Raw genomic sequence first — 20,777 nt, 5'->3', positions numbered from 1 at the left:
CCAAACTGGTACACTTGTGATAAATTTATCTCAAACTAATTTTTTGATCACGAAAAACCTCAAACTGCTACATCCGTGACAAATTTACCCCAAACTTATTAAACCCAAAACCGATATATTTATAACAAATTTACCTTATATTAAATTGGATTAATACCACGTAAAAATCACAAATTGGTACACCTGTAACAAATGGAAAATAAAACCCTAAAATTGTATATCCGTCAACTGTTACGTGTCGTCTAATTTAGAAATTTCACGGTAAAATTTCAAGGCGACTGACTGTACAACATGCTTCCCACGGTTGATGGAGGGAAGTACTGTGTTGGGCGGCTTGCTTGGTCTCCTCGGCATGCCTAGGCACGAATCATAGTGCATAAACGGCTACTAATATGTTCAACTCGATGTTCCAACTATCATCGTAAGCCTTCATAACATTCTTTCTTTCCCTTGTAATAAAAAGATAACTTTTTGGAGGAGTGCCCCATTAAGTAACAACCTTTTTATGACTCTCTCAAGACGTATTGTAGCGAGAATGCTAGCCACCATTGTTTACGCACAGATTTGGCCGAATCACGAGATTTGATCTAACTTGTTAGCGAAGCAAACCTCTTGCCAAAGAGGTGAATGTTGCCATCACTAATCCGCTAATTCAATTGAAAATTGAGATAATATGTCATGCATTCACGGTATCTGAACTACATCTCGAACTCATCGACATGATGCGACAACATTGAAAATGGAACCTCAAACTTGATTCATTCAAGTTGAAGAAAACTCTCCTCAAATTTGCTTGCCCCAACTCTTCTCGAAGATAAAAGGGTAAATTATTTGTCTTTCGAAAAAGATGGTCCGAATGTACTCCGAACTGCTCACAACAATTAAGTTGCCCTTGATATTGAGCAAAATAACAAATTTGCCATTGTGAGGCAGTCAGCATGTTCTCAACCTTTCTTTCTCATAAAGTACGTTGTTACTCAAGATAAAATAGAGGTGGTGTTATTTCCACTCCCTATATAACTAAATCCACCCTCATTTTCACTAAAAAGATAATATCGCCCTCAATTTGAATTGCAAATTAAAGTGGTGGTTCCAAATTTATTTTCTATTCTTCTTTTTATTTTTTAGTTTTTCTAATTTTTGTGTATTATCTAATTACCATAATCAAGAATTTCACATGCTTGTTTTTGTTTATGGTTTTTTGTCAAATTAAAACTTATTGCTATTTAGAAAATAAAAAGTAGTGTCTTCTTCGTCATTACTCTTATAATAACTTATTTGTTCTTTTTGTCGCTCCTATCTCAAGAGCTTACTTTCTTGGTGAATATTTTATTTTTTAATTGAGTTAGTCTAAAATATATATAAAGTCCAAATTTACTATATCAAAAGTTTATCTTTTTCCATTACTATTGGCGAGATACTTTTACATGCATGTAAGACATTAGAAGAGTATCTAGAACAACACTAAAAATATTAACATGAAAAAGTTATGCACAATGAGGTACCTCAATATTTTTTGTAAACATTCTGCGAACGATATTAATTTTCGTCAATTCAAAATAATGAAATTTCACCAACCATTTTAAGAAAAGATTCTTATTTATGCAAAGCTTCGATTTAATTAAATTCAATCTTTCGAGGGCAATTTCATCTTTTTTTAACGAAAATGGAGTGAATTTAGTCGGACAATCAACAAATATCCAGTAAAGGACGATTTTATATAATGGGTTAATACCATGAAAAACCCCAAACTGGTACACCTGTAATAATTTTACTCCGAATTATTTTTTTTACCACAAAAAACCCCAAACTGGTACACCTGTGATAAATTTACCTTGAACTATTTTTTTGACCACAAAAAACCACAAACTAGTACACTTGTGACAATTTTATCACGAACTAATTTTTTTACCACAAAAAATCACCAACTGGTACACCTGTGACAATTTTATCCCGAACTAATTTTTTGACCACTAAAAATTCTAAATTGGTACATTTGTGACAAATTTACCTTTTCTTAGTGTCTGTTAAATTAAATTAATATAACAAAAAATCACAAATTGGTAAACTTGTTACAAACAGAGGCGTAAAATCCAAAACCGGTACACCTATCAATTACCACGTGTCATTAAACTTAGAAATTTGACAGTAAAATTTAACGTAAACTACCGAAGGATAAATTTGTCACAGGTGTACCAGTTTAGGATTTTTTGTGGTCAAAATATTAGTTCAGAGGTAAAATTATCACAAGTGTACCAGTGTATGGGTTTTGATGGTCAAAAAAATAGTTCGGGATAAAATCATCACAAATGTATCAATTTCGAATTTTTTATGATAAAAAAATAATTTAAAATAAATTTATCATAAATATATCAGTTTAGAATTTTTCATCGTATTAACCCTTATCTAATCGCCTTCAATGGTAAATTTCTCATTTTTTTTTTCTGCTAAATAATTGATTGGATCAAAGAGCTATCCGTGGCGATTGGGAGGCTGGCTGGAGCCTCTTTTTCTGTACTACTAGTCTACAACTTCTACTATCTGTCATCATCTCTTTCAAGTGGATCATACCAAGAAGCAGAGACCCACAGCAACCCCAGAGAAGAGAATGGCGATGGCTCCGGACTACGGCGCTTTCGTTAGCAAGTTCGTCCTCAAGCCTCCCTCTCCGTCTCCCTCGCTTCCCTTGGCCGGCCTCACCTTCGCCGTCAAGGACATGTGAGTGGTCACTTCCTCCGTTGTTGCCCGTTCAACTGTGATTATATAGTCTCTGTTCCCAGCTTTGGTTACTAGTTTGGTTTCCCTTGTTTTGTTCAAGCGCGGAGATGATCTGGGTTGTGTGTTTTTGCCACTTTTTAAGTGGGTTTGCGAAGATGAGTCTGCTTAGTGCTTGGTCAGTTAAGTAGTTGTTAACTTCCGATTGTTCAGTGAACTGTTGAGCTTTGACATGGGAAAGCGGAGACCGGATGGGAAGGTATTTGCGTACCCAGTGAGAAGCTGACATGGGGTTCGATAACTGTTTCGCTGGAAAAGCTCCCGACGAAATATAATTCACCGAAAGTCGTTCTTCGGCTTTTTTTTGTGAGAAAGGACCGGGTTTGGTGGCGACTCCGGACGGGAGATATCCATGCAAGAAAAAGGAACTTGCTTGTTTCTATTGAATAATATAAATTCAAGCCGTGATAATATCTGATCGATAGGAACCTTAAGCAGCACAATTAGTTCGAATAAATCATTACACTCGAACTCTGTCGATATTATATTAAAACATAGATAGTTACAGCTAAGGAAACTGAAAATATACAGTGCTGAAAGCTCAAAGATAAAAAGATATCATTTTGATTGTGTGTTCGGGGGCTTTTTGTTGGCTATCGGATGGTATTTATACCGTAAATATGATAACCGTCCTTCGGTGACATCTGTCAGTCCACGTCAAATAACTGCCTTCGATCTCATCTTCATCCTTTATTCTGGCGACACCTGTTAATCTACGCCAGGTAATTGCCATCGATCTCATCTCCATCCTTCCTTCTCGCGACACTTGTCGATCTATGTCAAGTAAGTGCTATTGATCCTGTCCTCGCCTTTATTTTTGCGACACCTATCAATCTATGTCATGTGAATTGTGTATATCACCATTTGTTTTTATTCTTATTGATAACTTCCATCACTTGGTCCTCAAGCAATAGCAATTTCGTCGATCATCATTAGAACAAATCTCAAGCGGTAATTGTTTCCTCCTTGATTTCGGTCTTTTCAAATTTCAAACACCCCAAACTTCCCGCCGAGCCCCGGCATATGATTTAGCGGCTGGCAGCTATTTGTTATCAGACTTTCGATAGCTAAACTTACGGCTTATGTCATTTTTCATCGATGGACGTGCTTTTTGCCAAATATTTCTTGTCATGTGCATTTATCCCTGCTGTTCTGAATTTTCCCTAATAATAATAATCTCTTTTACTGTTGACAACCCGATTAATTATTGGTATCAACAATAATCAATTAGAAGTAATCGGCGAATATGGTGGGACCCATGTTCAAAGCAGTGAAGAAAAAGGGGAGGTGGTCATTTTGAGTACTATGTTGTTGTTGGTTGTCACGCAATGTCAATTGATGACGAGCTATGTGATGTTCGCCGCATTTTCTTCCTAAACGTTTTCCAAGAGAGTACAAAGGATCGAGCATAGACGGCTTGACTTGTAGCTGGAAAATTATGTTTTATCAATATATTTTTGTTTTGTAAATGTCGGATTTTCATCCTTGGTCTAGTGAGTGAGTGTGAGTAGTTCACATTTATCACTGAATGAAAGGGAGAGATCTAACTGTTACCGCGTGTTCCTCCCGATGGTAGAGCTACTCATGCATGCATCTTCTGTGAAAAGGCATGAAATTTTACATTGATTCCTGCTGCTATGCGTAGTTGGACTTTTTCTGAGACTGAAGTTTGTGTCGATTTTTTTCATACGGAATTCTGTGTGCAGTTTCGACGTTGAAGGACATGTGACTGGTTTTGGAAATCCTGATTGGGCGAGGACTCACGAGCCTGCATCTTCCACAGCTCCAGCTGTTTTGAATGTGTTGAAAGCGGGTGCTACATGTGTTGGAAAAACTGTATTGGATGAAATGGCATACAGGTTAGTGTCTGCGAATTTGGCTTATAAACTCAGTCTTGCTGCAATTGAAAAACACAACTCAAACTCGAGAATTGTGGCTGACTGTCGAAGAGAAGAGAGCAAGCAATGAATAATGAAGAGTAAGGTAGGTTTGTGTTCGTACTTAGCCTTAGCATGGCGAGAGAATAGGGGATAAGCTAGACTAATTGCATGGCTAGAGCTGCCAGACACTGCATACCAGCTCCTAGCTAACTACTTTAAGACAACCTGCAATGCAGTCATATTTCAGATAGTCTTCCTGAAATCAGATTTTAGAGTTCAGAATCTTGGAAGGAAGCCTCTCGCCTGACCAGTGAAGAGGGCATGGTGATTTGAGAACTTTCTTTCCCTATTGTGTTTGGAACTTGGATTGGTTAGGTTAAGATAGGAATGCTTACCATGGAAAAGACGGGATAAATTCATTGCATACATAGTTCGCCAAGGTTGAATTTGAGGAATTCTAGCTTGAGAATGTAATTTCCAAGGCAGTCTCTTCCTTCTTAAATGGCTTGAAAAGGAAGTTCTAGTCTAAAGAGAGGAATATAATCCACTGAAATTATTATTTTTATGGTGGCAGCTTATTTGGGGAAAATAAACATTACGGCACACCAAGGAACCCATGTGCACCCGATCGCGTGCCTGGAGGATCCTCCAGTGGATCTGCTGTTGCAGTAGGAGCAAAGCTTGTCGATTTCTCCCTAGGTGAAGCACTTCATCCTGGAAATACTCTGAAATTTTCTCAGTTTATCCTACTGAACGAAGCTAAAAGTTCTGCACCATTGCAGGAAGTGACACTGGAGGAAGTGTGAGAGCTCCCGCATCTTACTGTGGGATTCTTGGATTTCGGTCTTCACATAATGCCGTTAGCACTGTTGGAGTCATTCCACTGGCACAAAGTTTGGATACAGTAGGTAAGTATTCTGTTTTTTCATGGCCTCCAGCTTTTGATGAATATAGTCATTGGTTTCAGCTTCTTAAAGAAAGAAAGTTCAGCGAAAGACTTATTCCTTATTTTATTTCTGACAATAGTATTGTTTCTTTATAAAAAATGAAATATTGGGCAGCTGAAAGAAATTTCCAGCACTTTCAATATGGCGAAAAGTGTGCCTCTTTGAAACTGTTTGTCCCCTTTCTCCTAGGTTTTGTATTGCGCTGTAATTCCATCTTTAAGTATTCTACAAATGATAACACAGCAGCCAACTGACTGCTTCACGCTACTTCCCGGTTTTGTTTTTCAATTACGTCATGTACTTGTGCAAGGTTCCTGCACTCATGGGAGTATTCACAATATACTCATCATGACTAGTTTGAATTTATTTTGTTGGCTTCTTTTCTTTTTTCCTCTCATTGTAAGCTAGTAAATGAACATTTGTTTACTTTTGTGTTTCTTTACTGTCTTATCTAGGTTGGTTTGCTAGGGAACCGAGCATCTTGAAGCAGGTCGGTCGTGTTCTTCTCGAGTTGCCTGATGCAGATCCAAATAGACCTAGTCAGATCATTGTTCCAAGAGATTGTTTCCAGCTTTCAAACATTCCAAGTGAGCGACTGACTCAAGCTCTTGTAAGATCAGTGGAGAAATTATTCGGAGGTAAGAAGATTAGAGCAAATGATTTAAGCTCAAATTGTACCTGCAGTCCCGAAGCACAGTAATGTGGAAGGAATTGATCATTACAGATGGAAGTGAACTGGACTGGAATTGTATAGTCTCTCAATTCATATATATTCAATTCCTAACTAGTATTTGTTCTTGTATATGATGTCTCGTTAATGTGAATCAATGCAGGTGGTATAATTAAGCACACCGTCCTTGGGGACTACGTCAGAGACAATGTTCCGGCCTTGAGTTCATTCCTACGTGAAATAAATGAGGATGAAGTAGACATCATACCATCTTTGGAAGCTCTTTTTAGGGCAAGGCAGTTGCTTCTGAGGTGGTGATGTGGACCTGAACCCTCGTTGGATTTTATTTCATTTGTGCATTGTGTGGGATAATGAAGAGAACCGCTATCTAGCGAAGAATTTTGATTAACCTTGAATCGTAGGTATGAGTTCAAGAATAACCATAAGGAATGGATCTCTGCTGTCAATTCCGATTTGGGTCCTGGAATATTAGATAATGTCAGGGACGCCATCCAGACAACTGAAGAAAATGTTGATGTCTATTGGTCAGTGAAGAAAGAATTCCATGCTGCTCTTACTTCCCTACTTGGGGTATGTCCCTCTCTGGTCATCTCGCATGCCTTGAGTTCATTGTTGTCTTCTGTCACTGTTCTTGGCTTCTTGCGATGTTTAACATTATCTTAAGAATTTCCCAAAAGAAATGCATAATTGACCAAATAAGAATTATCCAAGAACACTGTTCTTGGCTTCCTGTTATGTTTAATCTTATCTGATGAATTTCCCAAAAGAAATGCATAATTGACCAAGGAACTGGAGGAATTATCAAAGAATACTGTTCTCATTTATCTCTCTCGAGCAATTTGAATTGTAAAAGAAGGTGTTATTCCCTTTGTTACAGGATTTCGGTATCCTTGCAATCCCCACGGTTCCTGGGCCTCCGCCAAAGCTACAAACAGATGTATCCTCTTTGAAAGTTTATGGTGCTAAGGCATTCCGTTTGCTTTCCATTGCCAGTGTATCGGGATTCTGCCAGGTTGCGCAATCTTCTCTCACTATGCAATCTTAAAGCTGTCATACTCCCGTCTCAATTGATCCAATGCCTCTATGCAATCTAGGATTAAGTGTCTGCAATTCGCATTTACAGGTAAGCATTCCAATGGGGCTGCATGATAATTTGCCTATCTCAATATCCTTGCTGGCAAAACACGGTGCTGATGGGTTCCTGCTAGACCTCGTCGAGACACTGTACGAGTCTCTCCAGGAACAAGCTGAAATTGCGGAGAAATCAGTTTGACGTATGCATGTCTCATCATCTTCCTGAGATGCTTCAAGCTACCCTATTGTACAGGCCGATATCCTACTGTTCTTGCTCTATTGCGCCCCCTTGTACTTATACTGCGTGCCGTTGAATGTAGTGCGGACTCCATGATTTTCGTAAGGCTGTTGCTGAGAAAATAAATTTCTGTATATCATACAAGCCCACTTGTTTATATTCTGTGAGGATATATGGGTGCTCATTGTGACACTTTGAGCATTTTGCAACCAAGTGCTTGTGCAATCTTCATATTGGTAAGGAACAAGGACTGTGTGTTATCGCCATAGATTCTCGTTTTCCTTGTTCAACTAGTTCAGTACTGAATTTAAGCTGAAAAGTTGGATGGTCTGGACCACCCACGTCCATATTGGCCCTCCATAGAAACTTGCACTCACCACCTCGGAACCTGCACAAAATTTGAGATTCTGTTTGTGAGAAGTACCATAATGAATCAAGCTAATGAAACTTCAAAAAGAGCGTAACTCATGACATACTTCATTTAAGAGAATATGGTCAATGGATGTCGTTGAGAAGAACACGGGTCTGTTTGTATAACATTTCTTTATTCTTTTTTACAATATAGGTAATCAAAACTTTCATCTCGACTTATTCTCATGAATGTACACAAATTGTCCCTTCACATGCATCAAGTAAGATTGCCTTTCCAAGGTGATGGGACGTGACCCCTGAAATTAATCCTAGTGAAAGATATGGTGATTTAAGTACCGTATCTAATCCAATCCAAATCAAAAGTGAATATTTCTTTAGTGGTTGTGTAGCTAAAAGGATGACATTGCAAGGGATGGGTTCAAGGTGCGAGTGTCAACACCATTTGAAGTCTTCGAAGCTGTCGGGTTTGGACTCTGAAGCGGACGTGCCATCAAGCAGAACATAACTAGCGACCCCATTTGTGGTCTTCGGCACTTTGGTCATGGTCGAAATATCGCATTAATTATAGCATAAACTACAGAGAAGTCATTTCAAGCTCCGAAGACTTTTTGGCTCGGTGGCTACACCCTGGCATAGGGGCATGGCCAATCGATGTTAGCTCGTTGGAGATTAAACTCGTGCCTGATCCGGTAGGTTTAATTTACGCTCTCGATCGAAAGCAACATCCCGAACGTGATCGATTCGCCGGTCGAACGACGTACCCGCGATCGAACTGAGAAATCCGAACTTTCATTCAATACGCAAAACCCGAACCAAAAGCACTCGGACAGAAAGTGATCTCAATGAAACCAAAGAAGGCTCCTCATTTCGAGCTCGTTGAATGGAGATGAGGATGGTAGGTGAAGCCGTACATAGTTTATTGGGTGTGGTCTCGTTGGTAACGATGTAAACAAGCTCGGTTCATTTTCGAGGGTGACAAGTTTGACTTCCGCCTTTCCACCATCGACCACGAACATGGAACTTGGTCCACTTCCTTCACTTCATTAGTTCATTCTGACTTGCTGCAGCTCACGCGACCGGCTGTTAAACCTATTGTATTTGTGTTAGTCTAGTCTTTAATATTTCAATTGAGCTAATTTAGCGCTATATTTTCGCATTTTGCTAATTGAGGCCATTTGGACAATTTTAGCAAGAAATAATTGACGTGGACAATAATTATTCTATATGGCATGACCGGCGCTAATATGAACAATTTTCACAAATTTTAATAATAAATTTGAATGCTTTATTTTTTTTTTCATTTTGGCCGCCTAGGAGGGTTGCAGCCCTCACCAGATCGAGGCGAGGCCTGCCTTGCCCATAGCCCCACAAGCTCTGGGCGAGGCGGGGCTAGCCCGGTGTCTGGCGAGGGTCACTAGTGATCATCGTGGGCCAAAATGAAAGGAAAAAAAATAAAGGAGAAAGCAAAAAATAACAAAATATTATCGACGTCAGTGTCAGCCATACCACATAAGATGGCTAGTGTCCACGTCATCGATTTTCTGGCAGAAATTGGTCAGATGGGCTCAATTGGCAAAATGTGAAAATGTTTATGACTAAATTTATTCAATTGAAAAGTTTAAGATTAAATCGACATCAATGCAATATCTATAACATTTTTGGTTTCCCCTATATCCATGTGTAGGTTTTCGCCACGTGGGACCCTAAACCCTTTAGAAAACTCATAATTCATAACTCTACTAAACATTGTTAGGTCTCGAGCAGATCTGACGACTCAAGTTGTCCCGAGCCATTTTCCATCACTATGTGCGCGCAAGGAAGATGGAAGTAAAAATGAGGAGGTTGGAATCCAGATCCCAATGGAGGGATGAGGTCCGAGGGACGTCACGAAACCTCCGAGCAAAGGATTGCGCCGACCTCGGGTGAGAGTCGCATGCGCCCTCGCTCCTTGGCGAGGGCCGCCTGCCCACGTCGGTGGGAGGTGGTCTTACCCTTATCGAGATCGGATTATGCAACCGCGACAGACTGCCACGAGCGTGGCTAAACCTTACCCCACCCCCTTCTCTCTTGCTTGCTCCATCTTTGTTTTCCTCTTCAAATCATTGTGAGGGTCCATTGAAAGGGCTCACAATAGAAGTGGCTGCAGATGCTTGTTGGACATTTTACATTGGCTTCGTATGTCCTCGGATGACGATTCTCTAGTGGTCAAGAAACATCAACTGATAGCATAGTTAAAGTTCATCGTTTCAGTAAACAGAAGCTTCAAAAACACAAACACACACACACGCGACAAGCCAACAGAGAAAAAAATTGCACCTAATTCGCAAAATAATTCAAACTGAATAAAAAAAAGATGATAAGTTACGTCAGGTGACAATAATAATACGTGATGTAACAGATTAAGTAAAGTTAATTATTCCAAAAATCTAAAAATATTTTTTCCTAAAGATATTTTTTTAGGAAAGAAAAAAGAGTTAATATTACGAAGAACCTAAATTGGTACACTTGTGACAAATTTATCTCGAACTAATTTTTTGATCACGAAAAAACCTCAAACCGGTACACCTGTGATAAATTTATCTCAAACTAATTTTTTGATCACCAAAAGCCATAAATTGATATATTTGTGACAAATTTACCTAATATTAAATTGGATTAATACCATGAAAAATCACGTACCGATACACCTGTGACCCCAAATTGATATGCCCGTTAATAGTCACGTGTCATCTAACTTAAAAATTTCACGGTAAACTTTCACGGCGACGGACAGTACAACATGCTTCCCAGGGTTGGTGTCTCGAGCGGATTGCTCTATAGCCGCTGATGATCCGATGGAGAGGGAAGTACTTCGTTGGACTGAGATCAATCGGGATAAATCAGAAACCTGTAGCATTGAACACATCTCTGCTAGGTAATAATGTTAAGTCAAACTCGAAATTTCAAGAGCTTGTTTTTTTTCACAACTAAAAAGGCCGGCTTTAGATAGATAAATCCCGAGTCAATAGATATCACATTAACTTCATGGAACATGGAAGATACGAGTCTAAGTCAATATGAGTGGCCCAAATTGCACTTGATGTTGTGAGAATCAACAATGTGTCAGGATACGCCTAATTTACACACACAAGTCAGATCTTTAATTACTAAACCAACCCCAAAAGATTATCGATTACGAGAAATTTTGTTCTCAATATCAACATCAAAACTACAATTATGAAGATTTTTTTTTTTTTGGTCTGTTCTACTGTAACTCTCAACTCACTTTCAGATTTTGCTCTGCCTCTTGCAGGGCTTGAAAGTCGAAATTCATATCTAAAACTACATGTTCTCACCCTGAGCCCACCTCGAGAAGGTCCCCCCGAGAAGGTGGGGATTCGAACTCCACACCTTTCCTTTTTCAAGTAGGAAGGGTGGCCACTGGGGCAACCATAAAGATTTTTTGCTCAAGCATTTATTTTCTTCTCAGTCATACCTTTCATAATTATAAGTCCATTCGAAATGTTTCATTCTAACAAGTGCATGTTTCAGCAAGCAATGGACGAACAAGGATCAACACCACAACGCCATACACAATTTTGGAGCACTCAATTTTTTGTCGCCCTGACTTGATTCTTCACTAGTGAGCTCTCACGGATACCGCTAGCGGAAGCGATCCCACCGTTCCTGGCATGTTGCGAGCGAGCGAGGCTCCCGAGCACCCGGGTCGGTCCCGGAGTCCCTATCGTCGAATTCATCATGCAAGACAGGAACACCATCCACTCGATCTTCAGCACGAACTCCATGGTTGAGGCGCGCCCGGAGACACTCTGCCTGGCGTTCATCGACGGGGGGTCGCGGCCCAAGGACCCGATCGTGATGGGGGCGCATCAGCATGAAGATAATCTACCGCAGTTCGACGTGGCGAGATCGAAATAAATATGAATGGGCTTGATTTGGTTAAAACGCTTGAGATGATTTAAGGGTAATACATTAGAAGTAATGGACTCGACACATTAGCCAAGCGACGCAAATAATTGCAACGTTGTAGGGATTTTTATCTCCCGCGGGTCAGGCGGCTTGCTCGGTCCCCTCGGCACGCCTAGGCACGAATCATAGTGCATAAACGGCTACTAATATGTTCAACTTGATGTTCGAACTATTGTCGTAAGCCTTCATAACATTCTTTCTTTCCCTTGAAATAAGAAGATAACTTTGGAGGTGTGCCACATTAAGTAAAAACCTTTTTACGACTCTCTCAAGACCTATCGAAGCGAGAATGCTAGCCACCATCGTTTACACACAGATTTGGCCGGCTCACGAGATCTGATCTAACTTGTTAGCGGAGCATGCCTCTTGCAAAAGAGATGAATGTTGCCACCACTAAGCCGCTGATTTAATTGGACATTGAGACAATGTGTCAAGTACCTCAAATTAAGTCTAGAAGTAAGAAGCAGGACATAGGGCACTTGGCCTACCTGTCTTCACGGGATCTGAATTGCATCTTGAATTCGTTGGCATGACTCGACAACATTGAAAATGGAACCTCAAACTCGATTCATTCGAGTTGAAGAAAGCTCTCCTCAAATTCGCTCTCCCTAACTCTTCCGGAAGATAAAAGGATAAATTATTTATCTTTCGAAAAAGATGGTCTGAATGTGCTCCGAACTGCTCTCACAACAATTAAGTTGCCCTTGATTTTCGACAAAATTACAAATTTGCCATTGTGAGGCAGTTAGCGTGTTCTCGACCCTTCTTTCTCAGAAAGTATGTCGTTACTCGAGATAAAATAGGGGCGGCGTTATTTCCACTCCCTATACAACTAAATCCACCCTTATTTTCACTAAAAAGACAATATCACCCTCAATTTCAATTGCAAATTAAGGTGGTGGCTCCAAATTTATTTACTTTCCTTCTTCTTCTTTTTTATAGTTTTTCTAATTTCTGTGTATTATCTAATTACCATAATCAAGAATTTCACATGCTTGTTTTTGTTTATGGTTTTTCGTCAAATTTAAACTTATTGCTATTTAGAAAAACAAAAGTTAGTGTCTTCTTCATCGTTACTCTTATAATAACTTATTTGTTCTTTTTGTCGCTCCCGTGATCCTATCTCAAGAGCTTACTTTCTTGGTGAATATTTTATATTTTAATTTAGTTAGTCTAAAATATATATCAAATCTATATTTACTATATAAAAAATTTATCTTTTTTCATTACTATAGTCGAGATACTTTTACATGCATGTAATACGTTAGAAGAGCATCTAGAACAGCACTAAAAATATTAACACAAAAAAGTTATGTACAATGAGTTATCTCGATATTTTTTGTAAACATTTTGGGAATGATATTAATTTTCGTCAATTCAAAAAAATGAAATTTCACTGACGATTTTAAGAAAAGATTCTTATTTACGCAAAGCTTCGATTTAATTCAATTCAATCTTTCGAGGACAATTTCATCTCTTTTTTTTTAATGAAAACGGGGTGAAGTTAGTCTCACAATCAACAAATATCCGGTAAAGGACGATTTTATCTAATCCCCTCCAATGGTAAATTTCTCATTTTTTTTTTCTGTCAAATATTTGATTGGATCAAAGAGCTATCCGTGGCGATTGGGGAGGCTGGCTGGAGCCTCTTTTTCTGTACTACTATCTGTCATCATCTCTTTCAAGTGGAACATATCAAGAAGCGGCGACCGACAGCAACTCCAGAGAAGAGAATGGCGATGGCTCCGGACTACGGCGCTTTCGTGAGCAAGTTCGTCCTCAAGCCTCCCTCTCCGTCTCCCTCGCTTCCCTTGGCCGGCCTCACCTTCGCCGTGAAGGACATGTGAGTGATCACTTCCTCCGTTGTTGCTCGTTCAACTGTGACCCGGTTGATTATATGGTCTCTGTTCCCAGCTTTGGTTTCCCTTGTTTTGTTCATGCGCGGAGATGATCTGGGTTGTGTGTTCTTGCCACCCTTTAAGTGGGTTTGCGAAGATGAGTCTGCCTGGTCAGTAAGTAGTTATTAACTTCAGATTGTTCAGTGAACTGTTGAGCTTTGACATGGGAAAGCGGAGACCGGATGAGAAGATACTCGCGTACCGGGTGAGAAGCTGACATGGGGTTCGATAATTGTTTCGCCGGAAAAGTCCCGTGACGAAATATCGTTCTTCGGCTTTTTTTGTGAAAAAGGACCGGGTTTTGGTGGCGACTCCGGACGGGAGATATCCGGGTGAGAAAAAGGAACTTGCTTGTTTTCATCGAATAATGTAAATTCAAGCTATGATAATATATGATCGATAGGAAACTTTAGCAGCACAATCAGTTCGAATAAATCAATTACACTCGAACTTCGTCGATGCCATGTTATACTGATACTAGACTTAAAACATAGATAATTACAGATAAGAAAATTGAAAATATAATGTGGAAAGGTTAAAGATTAAAAAAAAATTAGCATTTTGATCGTGTGTTCGGGGGCTTTTTGTTGGCTATTGGATGGTATTTATACTATAAATATGATAACCGTCCTCTAGTGACATCTATCAGTTCACGTCAAATAACCGTCATCGATCTCATCTTCATATTTTATTCTTGCGATACCTGTTAATCTACGTCAGGTAACTGCGATCTATGTCATCTCCATCCTTCCTTCTCGTGACACCTGTTAGTCTATGTCAGGTAATTACTATTGATCCCGTCCTCGTCTTTATTCTTGCGACACCTATCAATCTATGTTAGGTGAATCGTGTATGTCACCATGTGTTTTTATTCTTATCGATAACTTCCGTGACTTGGTCTTCAAGCAATAATGACTTAGTCGATTATCTTCAGAACAAATCCTAGGCGGTAACTGTTCCCTCCTCGATTTCGGTCTTTTCAAATTTCAAACACTCGAAACTTCCCGCCGGCATATGATTTAGTGGCCATCAGCTGTCTATTATCTTACTTTCGACAGCTAAACTTACGGCTTACGTCATATTCCATAGATTGACTTGCTTTTTGCCAAATATTTCTCATCATGTGCATTTATCCCCGTTGTTCTGAATTTCCCCTAATAATAATCTATTTTACCGTTGACAACCCGATTAATTATTGGTGTCAACAATTATCTATTAGAAGTAATCGGCTAATGTTGTGGGACCCATGTTCAAAGCAGTGAAGACAAAGGGGGAGGTGGTCATTTTGAGTACAATGTTGTTGTTGGTTGTCACACGCAATGTCAATTGATGACGAGCTGTGTGATGTTCGACGCATTTTCTTCCTAAACGTTTTCGAAGAGAGTACAACGGATCGGGCATAGACAGCTCGGGTAAAGCTTACCGCATATTCTTGATTGACTTGTAGCTGAAAAACTATTTTTTATCGATATATTTTTGTTTTGTAAATGTCGGATTTTCATCCTGGGTCTAGTGAGTGAGTGTGAGTAGTTTACATTTATCACTGAATGAAAGGGAGAGATCTAACTATTACCGAGTGAGTGTGAGTAGTTTACATTTATCACCGAATGAAAGGGAGAGATCTAACTATTACCGCGTGTTCCTCCCGATGATAGCGCTACTCATACATGCATCTTCTGTGAAAAGGCATGAAATTTTACATTGATTCCTGCTGCTATGCGTAGTTGAACTTTTTCTGAGACGGAAGTTTGTGTCGGTTTTTTTCATACGGAATTCTGTGTGCAGTTTCGATGTTGAAGGACATGTGACTGGTTTTGGAAATCCTGATTGGGCGAGGACTCACGTGCCTGCATCTTCCACAGCTCCAGCTGTTTTGAATGTGTTGAAAGCGGGTGCTACTTGTGTTGGAAAAACTGTAATGGATGAAATGGCATACAGGTTAGTGTCTGCGAATTTGGCTTATAAACTCAGTCTTGCTGCAATTGAAAAACACAACTCAAACTCGAGAATTGTGGCTGACTGTCGAAGAGAAGAGAGCAAGCAATGAATAATGAAGAGTAGGGTAGGTATGTGTTCGTACTTAGCCTTAGCATGGCGAGAGAATAGGGGATAAGCTAGACTAATTGCATGGCTAGAGCTGCCAGACACTGCATACCAGCTCCTAGCTAACTACTTTAAGACAACCTGCAATGCAGTCATATTTCAGATAGTCTTCCTGAAATCAGATTTTAGAGTTCCGAATCTTGGAAGGAAGCCTCTCGCCTGGCCAGTGAAGAGGGCATGGTGATTTGAGAACTTTCTTTCCCTATTGTGTTTCGAGCTTGGATTGGTTAGGTTAAGATAGGAATGCTTACCATGGAAAAGATGGGATAAATTCATTGCATACATAGTTCACCAAGGTTGAATTTGAGGAATTCTAGCTTGAGAATGTGATTTCCAAGGTAGTCTCTTCCTTCTTAAATAGCTTGAAAAGGAAGTTCTAGTCTAAAGAGAGGAAAATAATCCACTGAAATGATTATTTTTATGGTGGCAGCATATTTGGGGTAAATAAACATTACGGCACACCAAGGAACCCATGTGCACCCGATCGCGTGCCTGGAGGATCCTCCAGTGGATCTGCTGTTGCAGTAGGAGCAAAGCTTGTCGATTTCTCCCTAGGTGAAGCACTTCATCCTGGAAATACTCTGAAATTTTCTCAGTTTATCCTTCTGAATGAAGGTAAAAGTTCTGCACCATTGCAGGAAGTGACACTGGAGGAAGTGTAAGAGTTCCCGCATCTTACTGTGGGATTCTTGGATTTCGGCCTTCACATAATGCCGTTAGCACTGTTGGAGTCATTCCAATGGCACAAAGTTTGGATACAGTAGGTGAGAATTCTGTTTTTTCATGGCCTCCAGCTTTTGATGAATATAGTCATTGGTTTCGGCTTCTTAAAGAAGGAAAGTTCAGCGAAAGACTTAGGTTCCTTATTTTATTTCTTACATTAGTATTGTTTCTTTATCAAAAAAATGAAATATTGGGCAGCTGAAAGAAATTTCCAGCACTTTCAATATGGCGAAAAGTGTGCCTCTTTGAAACTGTTTGTCCCCTTTCTCCCAGGTTTTGTATTGCGCTGTAATTCCATCTTTAAGTATTCTACAAATGATAACACAGCAGCCAACTGACTGCTTCACGCTACTTCCCGGTTTTGTTTTTCAATTACGTCATGTACTTGTGCAAGGTTTCTGCACTCATGGGAGTATTCACAATAAACTCATTCATGACTAGTGTGAATTTATTTTGTTGGCTTCTTTTCTTTTTTCCTCTCATTGTAAGCTAGTAAATGAACATTTGTTTACTTTTGTGTTTCTTTACTGTCTTATCTAGGTTGGTTTGCTAGGGAACCGAGCATCTTGAAGCAGGTCGGTCGTGTTCTTCTCGAGTTGCCTGATGCAGATCCAAATAGACCTAGTCAGATCATTGTTCCAAGAGATTGTTTCCAGCTTTCAAACATTCCAAGTGAGCGACTGACTCAAGCTCTTGTAAGATCAGTGGAGAAATTATTCGGAGGTAAGAAGATAAGAGCAAATGATTTAAGCTCAAATTGTACCTGCAGTCCTGAAGCACAGAAATGTGGAAGGAATTGATCATTACAGATGGAAGTGAACTGGACTGGAATTGTATAGTCTCTCAATTCATATATATCCAATCCCTAACTAGTATTTCTTCTTGTATCTGATGTCTCCTTAATGCGAATCAATGCAGATGGTATAATTAAGCACACCGTCCTTGGGGAATACGTCAGAGACAATGTTCCGGCCTTGAGTTCATTCCTACGTGAAATAAATGAGGATGAAGTAGACATCATACCATCTTTGGAAGCTCTTTCTACTGCAAGGCGGTTGCTTCAGAGGTGGTGATGTGGACCTGAACCCACGTTGGATTTTATTTCATTTGTGCATTGTGTGGGATAATGAAGAGAACCGCTATCTAGAGAAGAATTCTGATTAACCTTGAATGGTAGGTATGAGTTCAAGAATAACCATAAGGAGTGGATCTCTGCTGTCAATCCCGATTTGGGCCCTGGAATATCAGATCATGTCAGGGACGCCCTCCAGACAACTGAAGAAAATATTGATGTCTATTGGTCAGTGAAGAAAGAATTCCATGCTGCTCTTACTTCCCTACTCGGGGTATGTCCCTCTCTGATCATCTCGCATGCCTTGAGTTCATAGTTGTCTTCTGTCACTGTTCTTGGCTTCTTGCAATGTTTAACATTATGTTAAGAATTTCCCAAAAGAAATGCATAATTGACCAAGTAATAATTATCCAAGAGCACTGTTCTTGGCTTCCTGCTATCTTTAATCTTATCTAATGAATTTCCCAAGAGAAGTGCATAATTGACCAAGGAACTGGAGGAATTATCAAAGAATACTGTTCTCATTTATCTCTCTTGAGCAATTTGAATAGTAAAAGAAGAAGGTGTTATTCCCTTTGGTACAGGATTTCGGTGTCCTTGCAATCCCCACGGTTCCTGGGCCTGTGCCAAAGCTACAAACAGATGTATCCTCTCTGGAAGTTTATGGTGCTAAGGCATTCCGTTTGCTTTCCATTGCCGGTGTATCGGGATTCTGTCAGGTTGCGCAATCTTCTCTCACTACGCAACCTTAAAGCTGTCATACTCCTGTCTCAATTAATCCAATGCCTCTATGCAATCTAGGATTAAGTGTCTGCAATTTGCATTTACAGGTAAGCATTCCGATGGGGCTGCATGATAATTTGCCTATCTCAATATCCTTGCTGGCAAAACACGGTGCTGATGAGTTCCTGCTAGACCTCGTCGAGACGCTGTACGAGTCTCTCAAGGAACAAGCTGAAATTGCAGAGAAATCAGTTTGACGTATGCATGTCTCATTATCTTCCTGAGATGCTTCAAGCTATCCTATTGTACAGGCCGATATCCCACTGTTCTTGCTCCATTGCGCCCCCTTGTACTTGTGCTGCGTGCCGTTGAATGTAGTGCGGACTCTGTGATTTTCGTAAGGCTGTTGCTGAGAAAATAAATTTCTGTATATCATACAAGCCCACTTGTTTATATTCTGTAAGGATATATGGGTGCTCATTGTGACACTTTGAGCATTTTGCAACCAAGTGCTTGTGCAATCTTCATATTGGTAAGGAACAAGGACTGTGTTATCGCTATAGATTCTCGTTTTCCTTGTTCAACCTTGTTCAGTACTGAATTTAAGTTGAAAAGTTAGATGGTCTGGGACCACCCATCTCTATATAGGCCCTCCATAGAAACTTGCACTCACAACACCAGATCATACACAAATTTTGAGTTTCTGTTTGTGTGAAGTACCATAATGAATCAAGCTAATCACACTTCAAAAAGAGTGAAACTCATGACATACTTTATTTAAAGAGAATACGGTCCATGGATATTTTATGGGAGAACATGGGTCTATATAGCATTTCTTTCTACTTTTTTTTTGATATGGGCATCCGAACCTTTCAACTCGACTAATTCAAGTAAGATTGCTTCCACAAGATGATAAGGCGTGACCCCTAAAATCAATCCGAGCGAAAGATGTCTTGTTTTAAGTACTGTTTCTAATTGCATCCAAATCGAAAAGTGAATATACCTGTCGTGGCTGTGCAGCTAAAGGGTGACATTGCAAGGGGTGGGCTCAAGTGCGAATGTCAACAACGCCATTTGAAGTCCTCGAAGCTGTCGGGTTTGGACTTTCAAGTGGACTTTCCATCTATTTATTCTCTTCGGCACTTTGATCAGGGTCTAACATCGCATACATTACAGCATAAACTATAGAGAAGTCATTCCAAGCATGCGCACACATCCGAAGACTTTTTGGCTCCGCGGCTCCTCCCCTAGCATAGGGGCATGCCCAATCGATGTTAGCTCGTTAGAGATCACTTCGTGCTAATACGGTAGGTTCACTTTACGCCCTCTCGAGCGAAAGCGACTTCTCAAATGCGACTCATTCGCCTGCTGAACAGTGTATCTGCAATCGAACCGAGAAAATCGAACTCCGAAGCCGAACCGGAATGCTTTTTAAGGCATGGTATGATCTTGATGAAGCCAGAGAAGGCTCCTTGTTTCGAGCACGTTGAACATGAACGAAGATGATGGTAGGTGAGCCGTATAAAGTTTGATGGTGCGATCTCGTTGGTGACGATATAAACAAAGTTCGATTCGTTTTCGAGGCTGACAAGTTTGAACTCGGCGTTTTGAGCATCGGCCGTGAACTTGGGAACTTGGTGGCAGGTCCACTCCCTTCAGTGGTTCAATTTGACTTGCTGCAGCTCACGCGCCTAGGGAATGACTTGAGGTCCTTGTTGATGGGCTGGAGCATTTCTTTGTTCACGGTACAATGATCGGGAAAAGTACCCCAAAAAAATATTATAAAATTATTACATTCGTGCAAATTCAGTTCTAAATATTTCAATTGAGCTAATTTAGTCCTAGATATTTTCATCTTTTATTAATTAAGTCCATCCGACCAGCTTTGATCAAAGATCGCTGACGTGGCCGAAAGCCGTCCTATGTGGCACGATTGAAGCCAACGTAGACAATTTTTACAATTTTAACAACAAAATTGAATTTTTATTTTTATTTTTTATTTTTTCTCTTGTCATTTGTGGCCGCCCAGGGTCACCGGCTGTTGGTGAGGGTCACCTCACCAATAGCTGGCTGGGCTACGATCCTCCCCAGCGGCCGGCGAGGGCTAGCAAGCCCTCGTCCAGTGGCTGGCGAGGGTCACAATGGCCCTCTTTGACCAAAATGAAACCAAAATGAAAGGAAAAACAAAAAGTTAGCATTAGCATCAACTATATCATATATGATCACTGGCATCCACGTCAGCGATCCTGCCCAAAATAGGCTAAATAGACTCAATTGGCAAAATGTGAAAATGTTTATAACTAAATTGATCA

At 40.0% G+C, this 20,777-nt stretch overlaps 2 protein-coding genes across 3 annotated transcripts; both read left to right on the top strand.

Moving 5' to 3' along the window:
* Window positions 1–2,502: 2,502 nt before the first annotated feature.
* LOC130137841 (amidase 1-like) lies at window positions 2,503–7,809 on the top strand. The gene is made up of 9 exons (XM_056310318.1): window positions 2,503–2,718; window positions 4,482–4,634; window positions 5,230–5,354; window positions 5,438–5,563; window positions 6,058–6,240; window positions 6,436–6,583; window positions 6,695–6,863; window positions 7,171–7,305; window positions 7,417–7,809. The coding sequence occupies exons 1-9, from the start codon at window positions 2,609–2,611 to the stop codon at window positions 7,564–7,566; spliced, it is 1,299 nt and encodes a 432-aa protein (XP_056166293.1). The 5' UTR covers window positions 2,503–2,608; the 3' UTR covers window positions 7,567–7,809.
* A 5,782-nt stretch (window positions 7,810–13,591) lies between these two features.
* Window positions 13,592–18,953, top strand: LOC115669435 (amidase 1-like). Of its 2 annotated transcripts, XM_056310319.1 has the most exons (9): window positions 13,595–13,789; window positions 15,630–15,782; window positions 16,378–16,502; window positions 16,586–16,711; window positions 17,211–17,393; window positions 17,589–17,736; window positions 17,848–18,016; window positions 18,327–18,461; window positions 18,573–18,953. In XM_056310319.1, the coding sequence occupies exons 1-9, from the start codon at window positions 13,680–13,682 to the stop codon at window positions 18,720–18,722; spliced, it is 1,299 nt and encodes a 432-aa protein (XP_056166294.1). In that variant the 5' UTR covers window positions 13,595–13,679; the 3' UTR covers window positions 18,723–18,953. The 2 variants fall into 2 exon arrangements, 1 of the variants encoding a protein (XP_056166294.1); XR_008816297.1 differs by lacking the exon at window positions 18,573–18,953 and having other exon boundaries at window positions 13,592–13,789; window positions 17,848–18,141; window positions 18,233–18,364.
* Window positions 18,954–20,777: the final 1,824 nt, after the last annotated feature.

This window comes from Syzygium oleosum, unplaced genomic scaffold (assembly GCF_021117445.2).
Source record: "Syzygium oleosum isolate NSW1041296 unplaced genomic scaffold, Sole_v2.1 Sole_v2.03, whole genome shotgun sequence".
NCBI lineage: Eukaryota > Viridiplantae > Streptophyta > Magnoliopsida > Myrtales > Myrtaceae > Syzygium > Syzygium oleosum.
This window is presented reverse-complemented; position numbering and strand designations above follow the sequence as displayed.